Source organism: Daldinia caldariorum, assembly GCF_022478825.1.
Source record: "Daldinia caldariorum strain CBS 122874 unplaced genomic scaffold F4812scaffold_2, whole genome shotgun sequence".
Lineage (NCBI taxonomy): Eukaryota > Fungi > Ascomycota > Sordariomycetes > Xylariales > Hypoxylaceae > Daldinia > Daldinia caldariorum.
The window spans coordinates 2047132-2059951 of NW_025953038.1; the positions used below are offsets into that span (position 1 = coordinate 2047132).

The window sequence follows — 12820 nt, forward strand, 5'->3', positions numbered from 1 at the left end:
ATGGGTTGAGCATGGTTAGGCATGGTTAGACTTCAAACTCCATCAAGGAACCTCAAATCTTGAGACTCATATTCTCCACTCCTGTTTCTTTTCCTATAGTACACCTTCTCTTATACCTGCTATACCTACTACGCTTACGAAAGTGCCTTCTTCCGTCATCGAGTAAGAGCACACACGGCCGTGGGGTTTCCTACACCCACCCACCAACGAGGCTGGTGGTTGGTATATGTTAAGTCTACGCGCGAAGTATGTTACATTCTAAGCAGCGTCACCCTTATCTAATCTAACCTCTAAACCCCCTATTCCCCCACGAATGCTGCGCTCCTGATCCAGCACGTGGACTCGTAATTTTCTAAGGTGATGTTTGTGAGGTATTTATTGGAAGACGTCCGTACACTAACCCACCTACTTAATAGCTCAAGACACCGTAGACAATGCATTATTGGCACCGCTAACCAAGACACAGGCTATAATAGAATGACATGGTCAGCATCGCTTCCCTAGCTTTACGTTGCAGTACATCGCCTAGGTTGCCTGCCCGACACGTTGAAGGAATGGGCGCAATGAACACGATAGATGTCATATGCAACCGCCTTAACCATGTGATTAGGTTTAGAGGCGGGCTAAAGTAACAGTTTTTAACCTTTAAGACACTGCATACACCTGGACCTATACTACGTAGTAAAGTTGTAAATCGCAATGCTGCTCAACAAAGTGTGGCACAAGTCTTAGAACGTCAACCCCACGACTATTGGATCTAAGAAGTACGCTGATCTTAGATCGTGAGGGGTTTGCTGGCTAGTTTGATAGGCGTTCCTTGGAGAAACATTGGGGTATCTGCTTTCAGCCCCCTCGGGGTTGGTCGGGCGTGGTTCATTGTCCGGTAAGTCTCCTATATCATTTTCTATATATCGAAATCCAAAAAAAAAAAAAAAAAAAAAGCCTTCGCCGAGACGAATCTCCGGTAAATTTCTCACCCTGCATATGAGGATTAACTTATATGCTTACATCCGTCTCGGCGCCGAGGTGAAGACAATAAAAATTAACTTGGGAATTGGGGATAAGTTGAGAGATATCGCCAAGTTTGGAGTTGTGGTTGGGTGGGTGCAAGGGGGGGACAACCAGAACAACTAGAACAAACAAATCCGAGACTCGATGAGGAAATACGTATACCTACTTAGGTACCTAGGTAGGTAGCGAGCAACTTGCCGGTCTTCGCTCTCTTATGCTTTAACGCTGGCGAAACAGCTTTTGTATGTGTAATCCCCGTTGCGCGATAATTACGTTGCAGGTTCAATATCAGCGAATCAGTAGCAGCAGCACTTACATGACACGCATCCTAAAAGCCTCTTCCGGTCGCAATACCCCAAGAACCAATAACAGTTATTAGTCTAAACGGATACGATTGCTTTTCATAGTAATTTGTATATCTATCTATTCACTAGGTTTAAATTTTATGATTGAACCTACTATGCTAGGTACCTGGTATGAATGCGCGGTTTATTAGAAATATTACATACTCGGACAACCTAATTTTATACAAAGGCACATCTATATACACTTACACACAAAAATTTACTATACAATGACCCTCTCCTCTCCTCTTCCTCCCCACTGGCTTCGCAAATTGGATTTCTGTAAATTGGCGACCACTGCTTTAAGTGCCTACCTATTCAGTCTAGCTTTGACTCTTAGCTCGAGCACTACCTAACCTACTAAACCATAAGAGATTGTTACATCCTATCAGACCTCGCAAGCTGTCTTAACTCCATCTCAGCCATCAAAGCTTCGAAACAGCAGGGACACGCAATAACAGGCTGCTGTGCCCGACCAAGAAACTGAGCGTCTGGGATTGTCTAGGTATCTTGGAAGTGAAAAGATACAGCCTCACCAGCAACACAGCTTGTCTTGGCCTCTCATATCTCTCATATCTCAGAGGTCTGCCAAGATTAAAATCGGGCCAACTGTTGAGCGCAGCCCCCATGGTGGACAAACAGAGCCTTACCACATATTACGACGACGGGCAGAGACGTGTTAACGTCAGAACGTTAAAGGATCAGGCAAACGACGCAAACGACACAACCGCTAGAAACAAGTCAGTCTTAGGGCCAGTCTTAGAACGACATCATAAAAGTCCACAACAGCCCACTTGCGCCCACCTCGATCGACCTCAATCGACCTTTTCCACCCTTTCGACCCACAGATAGAGGAGAGGGAGCCACTATTTCTATTGGCTTCTTTTTCTGACAGGAGAAAAAAAAAAGGTGATATCAGAAGATTTGAAACGAGGCTTAAGAAGACTGAGAGAAAAAAAAATTATTATTAACCAGGTCGGTTACCTCGGTCGCATTATTCTCGGTCTTCTCCTTCACCTTCATCTCGAGCATTGCAATTTTTTTTATAAAAAAAAAATACCGTCATCGATCTCCGATACAGTTTCATTTCACAGTATTATTTATTCTCACATCTTCCCACGTGCGATTGGTACGACTTGTAGTTTTTTTCTCTATCGGAACTTGGTTAGGGAGCGACGTGAGGTGGTGAACTGATACAAATATTTTATTAAATATTATATCAGTTTATCAGTTTATTTATCTTTATCTTTATCTTTTTTTCCTACAGTACCGAAAAAAATATTAAGCGACCTTGTTAGTGCAGTGCCAGAAAACCGACAAGACGGGTACGACGGTTAGGAGTTCCTCTCAATTGGCAAACGCAGTAGCCTTTTGGGGCTTTTGGGGGCTTTTCGGGGGGGTGTGCAGCAACCTACTGCACAATTACATTCTGTTCCAGCATTACCTTACCTTTTAGGTCGATCCGATTTGCCGATCTCGCAGCCTCCCACCCTCCTTCTAGGTAATATTGAACGGTACTGTATCTCTCGGTACTGTACCGCCTGCAATACCGAGCAATCTATCAATCTACCAATCTACCAATCTATGCTAAAAAAACCTTAAACCAGCTGAGGTTAAGACCCTGAAAAGTCTGGAAGCAAGACACCTGGAAAAACTTAGCAACTATGACGCCCCGTCTTCACGTAAAAGGAACTGGTCCTCTGGGAGTTGTTGCGCCGTTTGACTGCAGCAGCACCAGCAATTCCATGGCACATCAATATTCTCTTGGCTACCAAGGTACGTTCTAATTACTTTCAATAACTACTTTTACTATATCACTACTTTGAAATATTTCTTTTTCTTCTTTTTCCCCTCTTCATCACATAGTATATTACATTGATTGTTTCCCAACACTCGTGCATAGTACCCTTTTTCAAGGTTTCTTTTCAATTCTCCCTGTTCGTCGTCACCAGTCCTAAAAAAACACACGTCAAGCACATGTCACATCAACCCACCTTAAAAATCACTTTTTAATCCCTGTTTATTACTATAAGATTGCATAAATAGCATCGAAGCCGCAGCCGCATTTCTTTACTTGGCGTTCCAAACTCGGTGCCCCGATAATCGGTTGCATTTTGGTTTCATTTACTACCTAGTATTAACTACGAACACTTAAAACAACTTATCAACTACTAACAACTGCCTCTTTTTTTCCCCTTCCTTCTCCTTTAGATCACAAACCCATACGCAGACTATCACAATCGCAACAATCCTCGCTTGCTCGAGCGGCGATGAATAATCATCATCAGCTTCACGTTTCCCACTCGTCGATTCCTCGGTCTATACCTACGCCGCCGGAGCAAATCATTGCGACTGAGTCTGATCCTCCCATTACAAGCTTCGATGTCGCCCCAGCGACTGTTGAGAGAGATGATGCATCTGCATCACCACCCACGCCTACTTCTTTAAATGGGGACAGTCCTGCATTATCTCACAAAGGAACACCTATCCAAACTGGGCTCTTACCACCTACGCTCAACAGCCTTCCTCATGTTAGTCTTGGTCCAGCTGCGCATCCCTCTGCGCATCCCACCGCGCACCCCTCGTCCCTGGCTAGTGCGCTCAGAGCCCTGAATGAAGGGCCTAGCGGAGGCGCCTTTCATCATGAGTATGCGCCTTCGTCTAACGATTCTCCCTACACAAAGAGTATTTCCTCTACTGCTCCGACTTCGCCCCGAATGTAAGTTTTCCAATCATCTACTTAATTAATCTTCTATTTCGAATGTCCAAATGCTAACTACTTGGAATAGTCCTCCCCTCCGACAGAATTCCGGTTCCCAGACTCCTCGAGTTCGTCCTCATGCGACAACCCTCAGTATACCTGGCATGACTCGATCGCTTGTTTCTCCTGATGGAAGAATTGCCGACCGAGATGTCGCTGCAAAACTTGTCATTATTATGGTTGGTCTGCCGGCAAGGGGCAAATCATATATTACGAAGAAGCTTCGAAGATATCTTTCTTGGCAACAACACAATACTCGGATCTTCAACGTCGGTAATCGAAGACGTGTCGCGGCTGTAAGTCCGCCAACCATGCATCACAAAGATAGCTCCATGGATATGCCAACTCCTTCGACGACAATCTTGGTTAACGGTGTTCAACCACCAACTGATTCCCCGGCTCGGAAGAGGTCTTCCCCTCAGGATCAGGATGACCCCGCCCCAAAGCCTATGGATCAGTCCGCCAAATTCTTCGATCCCAACAACGAGCAAGCGTCGAAGCTGAGAGACGAAATTGCCATTGAGACCCTGAATGAATTGCTAGATTATTTAATCAGTGGTGGGGGCTCGGTTGGAATTCTCGATGCCACGAACAGCACAATCGAACGCAGGCAGAAACTCTTCGATCATATCAAAGCTAGGGAGCCCCAACTTGGCATTCTGTTTATCGAGAGCGTCTGTAAAAATCCTCAGCTCCTGGAAGCCAACATGCGCTTGAAACTTTCCGGTCCTGATTATAAGGACAAAGACCCCGTCAAGTCATTGGAAGATTTCAAGGAGCGCGTGAAGGCCTACGAGAGTGCATATGTCCCCTTGGGAGATTATGAAGAAGAGCACGAGATGCAATACATCAAGGTAAGAAAGAGGATGGAAGCCTATTATATCTCAGCAACATATTAACTCGAAGTGCAGATGACGGATGTCGGCAAGAAACTTACCCACTATGGGCTAGGCGGGTTTCTCAGCAATAGCATTGCCAACTATCTATCTTCTTTCAACCTATCGCCTCGACAAATATGGATTACACGTCATGGCCAATCCACGGATAACAAACTGGGCAAGATTGGCGGTAATTCCGAACTGACTGACCGCGGGCACTATTACAGTCTCTGTCTGTACAAGTTCGTCACACAAAAGCGTCGAGAATGGTTGGTAGAGCAAAAGAACAAGATTGCGCAGGCATCATTCCCTCCCGTACGGGGGGATCAGTCACCGCCTTATCCTGATCTCAGCCGCGAGCTTGATGAGAAGAATTTCTGCGTGTGGACATCGATGTTGACACGCAGTATACAGACGGCCGAGTACTTCGAAGCAGACGAGGATTATGACGTCAAGAATTGGGAAATGCTCAACGAGCTTAACGCCGGCAAGTTTGAAGGCTTGACATATGAGGAGATCGCCCGTACTCACACTGATGAGTATACCAAACGCCAAATGGACAAGCTGCAATACGTTTACCCCGGCGTTGGAGGTGAAGGTTATCTCCAAGTCATCGGCCGTCTTCGGGACATGGTACAAGAGATTGAGCGAATCAAGGACCACATCATGATCATTGGACACCGTTCTGTATGTCGTGTCCTAATGGCGTACTTCATGGACCTCACCAGGGACGACATCGCAGACCTAGATATGCCATTGGGTATGCTCTATGCTATTGAGCCCAAGCCATACGGTATTGAGTTCCACGCGTACAAGTACAACGAAGCGAATGGTTGGTTTGACGAAATCCCCGACTACAAACCGTCGAGAACGGTGGACCGCAGCGCTTAAAAGAATCGCGCTTGGCATTTTTTGATACTTTTTTTTTCCACTCATCGTCAGTGTAACACTATTTTTCATTACTATGTTATTCAGTCAAAGATGGCAATGATACCACGAGAACCGGCGGGTCACTTTTGAGAGCATCCGCTTTTTGTTTTTTACGCTCTCGTCTTTCCATATGACTTCCGAGTGGCGTGTTTTTTTCATACGAAGGGGGAAAAGGGGGCGAACCGGGGGAACCGGGATTTGCATGCTTCAGGAGTTTGGACGGATTGCAGCACAGCACAGCACAGCACAGCACATCAAAGCAAAGGAGAGGGGTGGTAAGGGTTAACGGCTATGGACGGATGGGATGGACAGCATTCTTCGGCCGCGGCAAGAGGGTGCCCTAACGGCTTTTTTTTTTTGTTTTTTATCTTCCCTCATCATTTCTCTCGGTCTCCATCGCGAGCCTTTGCGACGTGCTCACGGCCACGTATGCGCAAACCCTTGTATTGTAGTTTAGTCTAGTTTAGTTGACGAGCATTGGTCTCGACGTAATAAATAGTACTATTATATACCTGTTAGGGTTGGCTGGTGCCAACGTTACTGTTATGCTTTGTTTTGCTTTTCGCTCGGAAATGAGTGCTTATTAACAAAATGCAAACTTGATAATATCTCTCGCGATTTAAGTAAGACCAAGGCTGACTTAGTAACTACGGGAAATGATGTAAGAGCAAACGAGCTTCCAAATTGTACAAGTACAATACAGGCAGTACGGTACTGCAAAGCCGTATTATTACAAATTGCTATCTGATCTCTGATCTCTGACCTGACTACCTAAACAACCTCTTAGGTTATTTACCTGTCAATCATAAGCAACATCGACAAAGCACAAACAACATTTCACATTTCACATTGAGCCCTCGACACCAAGTCATACATATATGCTATAGACAATTCTTTAATTCAAGTGTACCTCTCTCTCACTTACACCTACCTACCTAACTAACCTAACACGAGTTTGTGTAGATAGTTTTAGGTAGGTAGTAAATAAGGAGGGCAAGGCAACACCAGGTTCATGATGCTAAGCTAAGCTAAGCTAAAAAAAGGGGGTTTTATGAACAATTCATTCATCCTGAAAAAGAGTAATTTCATTCCATATCGTCATCACAGCCGTTTAATTGCAGCTGGTTTTTCTTTTCAAAACAAAAAAAAAGGAGTTATAGAAACAACCCATTCGTCCCTAATATTATTACAAGTGTCTTTTTTTCTGCTTTTTTTTGAGTGCAAATCCGTTCCGTAACAAGCCGTTAGTTGGTTTGGTTGGTTGCCTTTTTATAACCAAAACCACGACACAGACACAACCGGGGAAGAGAAGTTCGAGGGAACACTATGTATGTTAGTTGTTCATCTCCGTAACAATCGTTGCGCCCGTCGCCTGAGAGGAAGGTGTTGCTTTTTTTCTGTTCTTTTCTTTTCTGTTCACACGAATGCCGCGTTGACGTTGACGCCGGAAAAAATAATTGTATAAAGTCGATCTGGTTTCGCAAAAGAGGTATATCCATCGCCAGTTTTCCATTCGAAATCCCGGAACGCAAGGTGGTATTGTTGGTTATTGGTATTTGTAATGGAGTAAACAGGAGGGGGAAATCAAGAAGGAAAAAGTCGTCATCTCATAACCAATATTCTTTTCGTCATCATTAAGGAGGAAAAAAGAAAAAAGAAACAGAAAGGAAATTCGTAACATAATCCGCCCGGAATGGAAATTAAAACGCCGCGCGATTTCCCAGTAAATGGTTCTGTGATCGCTTTTTCTGCTTTGTCGTATCAATCATAATCATCATGCAAACGAATCCAGAAAGTCGTAAATCGTGGTGGTGTTGGTGTCCGCTTCGCTTCTGCCGCTTGGTTAGTTGTCACGGGGAATAAAAACCCTTATAACGCCTCTCCGTAAAAGCAGTTGGCCGCCGTGTTCTCATCTTGGTGATAATAAACACGAGGCTTGTGATAGCTGTATTGATCTGGGATGCGCGGAACCATGGGAATGCCACGGTTTACATCGGGCACGATGCTCAGAGCAGTGAGCTCTCGTGATCGTAAGGGGGATGCATCGGGCTCGTCATTCTGGTCTTCCATAGAAGAACGGTCTCCAAGAACTTCCCAGTTCTCGGATTCTGTCGACGAAGCCCGTGATCGTAAGGATGATGACTTGCCACGCTTTCGTAGTCTACCAGCATCGCGGCTGCTATTGGAGAGAGATCTACGAGGAGGTTGGGGCTCAGCTGATTCAGCTCGTCTGCCCACCGCCTGTCGAGGTGCCGATGCCGATGCCGGTACTAGTATCGGTGCTGGTACCGCTACTGCTACCGGCACTGATGGTGGGGATGGCGATCGTATGCGTTCGGCTATCTCCTTCAAGTATGAAGCACCACGGGCGGACGTCGTGGGCGAAGGCGGGAGCTGGAAGACGTTATCCGACATACGTAGATCTTTAAGCGGAGTCGGCATCTTGCGTAACTTCTTTGCCACCCTCTTAAGCGGTTCGACAAAAGATGATGACGTAGACATTCCGGGCGCCTCGACGCTCGTTCGGTCTTCGGTGTCTAATCTGCTGCGTTTGCGGCTATGGAGAGTAGGACGTTGGGTATCACTGGTGCATGATGCACGCACTGGCTCGTCCTCTGGCTCCAATGTTTCCATTCTTGGTCCGTCAAAGCTCGCCTTGTTTAGGCTCAGTGGCGATCTAGGCATCCTAGCAGCCTTGAAGAATTTAGTCGCGTCTAGAGAAGATGTACGCGGCGGGGGTTGTGGAGAACAAGGTCCAGAGCCTGGGATGGAAGGCATCGGTGGTGTAGAATACCGGTCACGACCACGGCTCCCTGGAGCAGCGTGGCGTGTGGAGTGTATGGCATGAGCTTGAAAGAAGCCGCTCGCCATCAGTTGGTTGTATGATTCCAAGACATCCTCCCGCGATGGGCGGGTGTTACCGTTACCCAAGTTAGGTAGATGCGGGATGTTGTACATCTCGGAGTGGGATTTAGCAGCTCGAAGATGTTCCGACCTCAGTGCTGCAGGGGACTGTCGCTGGATGGGCTCCTGAAGACTCTTATGCTTTCTCACTTGCTCCATCTTATGCGAGCCAGTGCTGCTCCGAGAAGAAGAAGAGGAGGAGGAGGAGGAGGAGGAGGAAGAGAAAGAACTCCATCCTAAGGCATCTCGAACTCGGCCGAAGAAGCCCGTTGATTTCCTATGAGTAATAGTATGCTCTTCTATCTTCGCTTGCGGAGATAGATTACTCTCAGAGAACGGGCGACGTGTCTTGCGTGCTTCTCGTTGAAATATGGACGGCCCGGCGTAGAACTGCCTTTCGTACTCCCTGAGCTGATTAGGCCCGAGGAATTGTGCTGGCGGTGCAGCGCTGACTCGGTCGTTCATAGATCCCTCCACGAATCGTGAAGTAGATGGACGTGAGCCGCCATTTTGTGTTGAGGGCCTAGAGATATCGAAGGTATCGAAGGCCATAATGGCAACGACTTTGATGAGTGCTGCTTCGAGAAGGCAAGTCTGGCGACTAGAGGATTCATCAGAGGAACGTCACGAAGAGGAGAAAAAGGGAAGAGTTAAGTTAAAGCTGGGATAGGATGGGATGGGATGGGATGGAATGGGGAATGTTTACATTGTCAAAGCTGCAGCCAATCCGTTGCTACCCCAGCTGGAATTACAAGTGGGTCGGGGGGCAACCGAGTCCTCACATGCAAACCTACCCACCTGGTACCTATGCAAAGCCTACGCCGAGCTAGGCGAAGTTAGGCAAAACTAGGGTTAACTATACGTTAGTCGAACGGGTTAAAATGAATTTTAGTTATCAACGCCTTGGGACGCTTAACCTACCTTGGGAGGTACATGAAACTACCGGGCAACCAGAGCAACCATGAAATTAGCTAGCACTCCCAAATCGAGCATCAATTACCATAAACGAATTGAAGGACCGCCACAAGAAAAGCCCTTTTGAGGCAAAAGACAAGTTAAATTGTTTCGTCTTTTTCTTTTTGGAAACCGCTTAGGGAAGAATCCCGAGAAGAAAAATAGAAGGGCTGCCAGCTTATGTACTTGGGCCGACCATGTGCGATATTGGGAGGTTGGATCACTTAAAGCTAAGTAAAGCTGGGCAAAGCTGGGTACGCCTATGGGGAGACTTATGGGGGTTCCGTTCCGTACGCTGAAATTATTTGGTACACAATGCAATGGCCGCCACTTGGTAACAGTTCATACATACATTAGTTCACATATCTCCAAGCTAAATCCATATTTGGTTCCTATTGTTTTGTCGATCATAGCCACAGAATAAAAACTCGGACAAACGTGCATGACGATAATTCATAGATTTGTTGTAATTGTCCGTGTATGTGTGTTAAGAGGTATACTACCTAGGTATACAAATGCACCGCTGTACTCACTAAATCCCTATTCAGACACGTAAAAGAAAATCCGAAGCTAATTCCAACCTAGGTAATAACGGGATTGTTGATATCGCCAACCGTCAACTGCCAACTCATCGGGGTATTGCTCTACAGTCATTGCTGCGCCTTCGGTGAACCAACCCCAACAGTTCAGCACCGTCCTGTAACCATCTGCCTCGTTGAATGCAGAATCCTGTCATCGTAGTAATTTCTAAGCGATCCAATGATATAAGTATCTGTGTGCGAAAAGGGGGGAAATGCGTAATCACCGCAAAACATCCGGTAGACCAAGGCCGATATGCTAAAGTAATGTACGTGATGCGAATGAGTGGTAAGGTTAAAAAAGAAGAACGAGAAATATGAGAATGAAAAGCGTTGCTTATCAATCAAGTACAGCCCTAGAGTATATACAAAAAGCAAAATATAAATGTCATGGGCGCCGCCCAACACTCAACGCCGTCGTAGACAACCGACATTGTTAGGAGAAACGTCCGTAAACATGCTAAAATCGTTACGCCATGGAATCGGGGAAAGCGGCTAGTCGTTGTGAGCCGTCGGCCCGCCTGTAGAACGGTACCCCGGCATAGTCTATTGTGGGACGGTCGCCGTTGACATTACGGCCCTGTTGAGAATTGGTTGAAAGTTCGTCAATAGAGCGCTTCACAGGCCGAGATTCAATGTGGGGATACGTCGGTCTAGGAAGTGCTGATATCGAGCCGGAACGATCGGGATAATAATTCGGGGCCATCTTCGGGCTTGCAATTATTGAAGATAGCGGAGGTATGGGTCCCACGGACGAGGAAGTAAGTGGCCTAGCAGGTGCTCGCGAGATAGGATAAGGGGCTGCTGGTTTGACAGAGATCGTGGAGTAACTGGAAGAAGATCTTCTCCTAAGATCCTGATCACTAACTGGGGATTCATAATGAGGATAGCCGGGAGGTGCATAACTGGGCGACGGCGGCGGTGGTGGGAAATTGGCATTTTGAGGAAATATCGATGCTGCAGGAGACACAGGAGTCGATTGGCTAGAAGATGGCGTAGGTCCATAAGGTTGGGCGAAACCCCCATTTCCACCGTGTCCAAAATTCAGCATATTCGAAGGAGCTTGGCCACTTTGATACAACGGCGGTGGACCGTATTCAGCATTGGAAGGGCGTCGTGGATGCTCAGGTGCATACGAGGCCCGATCCATACTGGAGTTACTCATGGATCGAGCACGGTAGGCCTCCGGTGTCTGTGTTCTGTGTCTCTGGCGTCGGGCATACTCTTCTTCCGCATTGTTTTCATATTCGCTAGCGGCAGATGCTTTGGTGTCGCGACGTCTCATACGTACATCTCGTCGAATTCGAACCCGGCAGCCTTGCTCAGCAACCGTACGACTCAACGAGGTACTCTCGGTTAATCCAGGGAATTTCTTCGCACTATAAACGATAAAGTCGGTTGACCTAAGGTCCATTCGGTGGTTGGCATTCCCTGCGCTAAGATCTGACATGCCATCATCGGGGTCCTGAAGAGGTGCGTCTCGGTCCTGGTCTTGCTCCTCCTTAATCAACTCGTACAAACTGAAAACCAAGCGGTAGCGGCCTTCGTGACGGACTGAAAGATCTGGGAATAAGAAATATCCAGCTGGGTCGGGTCGGTCGAGGTAACAACATCCTGACACAGGAAATCCAGTAAGTACGGGAGGCGACGTAGCTGCAGGGGTCTGCACTCTGCCGTGGGCCATAGGACGAGCGTGCTCAAGTGAAGCGTAACAGAAAAAGTCGACATTGTAGTCGAATGTGATATCCCTAGCACCTTCGAAATGCTCTCCTTCAAAAACCCTTAAAGTCACAACCGGAGGTGGATCGACTGGTCGACGGTCGGCAGAAGCTGTTTCTTGGTTAGTGACATTTGGAACTTGGCATTGGTCAGAAATGTTCTGAGTGGCATTCCATACACTTGGGTCCGGAGCCACATGCTCTCGCACGTTCGGGCTGCTGTAAAACTTCCAATTGGTACCATAAATGTCGACCACCTCTCGTAATGCGATGCTCGCGAGCACACATTTTGGTTTCCGCCTGAGGAATTATGACATTCACCAGATTAGACTCGGGCTAGATCATAATTAAAATCAGTATATGCAATTAATATGAAAATCCACCAGAACCAGATAATTCCAAATAATCACCCCTTCCCAAAAACCTATCGCATAAAACTGCAGTCAAAGAGAATGGGATTCTCAATAATATTATCGAGTTCGACTATAAATTGCAACATACCTGAATAGGAAGCATTATGGATATTCTATTTCAGAATATAATTTCTTTATAAAAAAACCGCAGGTTTTGATAATGGGAATTTGATGTATTTCCCAAACTAAATCCTACCAGTAATCCCACAGTCCCAAAAGCTCGGCCCGTCAGGAAAAGAGGACCAGAACCAGACAAGCGGAATTAGGTTCAACTTGTTCGTGTGCATATATGAAGAAATAAAACAAAACAAAATAGCTGGCGAAACCGA

General features: G+C 46.5%; 3 protein-coding genes across 3 annotated transcripts; 1 reads left to right on the forward strand and 2 right to left on the reverse strand.

The window, feature by feature from the left end:
- Positions 1 to 3625: 3625 nt before the first annotated feature.
- Positions 3626 to 5885, forward strand: F4812DRAFT_455706 (bifunctional 6-phosphofructo-2-kinase/fructose-2,6-bisphosphate 2-phosphatase; the record flags this gene model as incomplete). Its single annotated transcript, XM_047936868.1, has 3 exons — positions 3626 to 4074; positions 4145 to 4970; positions 5028 to 5885. The coding sequence occupies 3 exons, from the start codon at positions 3626 to 3628 to the stop codon at positions 5883 to 5885; spliced, it is 2133 nt and encodes a 710-aa protein (XP_047793914.1).
- A 1723-nt stretch (positions 5886 to 7608) lies between these two features.
- F4812DRAFT_185207 (uncharacterized protein) lies at positions 7609 to 9802 on the reverse strand. Its single transcript, XM_047930064.1, has 3 exons — positions 9750 to 9802; positions 9535 to 9674; positions 7609 to 9429 (listed from the first exon to the last, which is right to left on the reverse strand). Exon 3 carries the CDS (start codon positions 9378 to 9380, stop codon positions 7794 to 7796), a length of 1587 nt encoding a protein of 528 aa, XP_047793915.1. The 5' UTR covers positions 9381 to 9429; positions 9535 to 9674; positions 9750 to 9802; the 3' UTR covers positions 7609 to 7793.
- A 1027-nt stretch (positions 9803 to 10829) lies between these two features.
- On the reverse strand, positions 10830 to 12594 carry F4812DRAFT_455708 (velvet factor-domain-containing protein; the record flags this gene model as incomplete). The annotated part of the gene is made up of 3 exons (XM_047936869.1): positions 10830 to 12190; positions 12258 to 12414; positions 12580 to 12594. 3 exons carry the CDS (start codon positions 12592 to 12594, stop codon positions 10830 to 10832), a joined length of 1533 nt encoding a protein of 510 aa, XP_047793916.1.
- Positions 12595 to 12820: the final 226 nt, after the last annotated feature.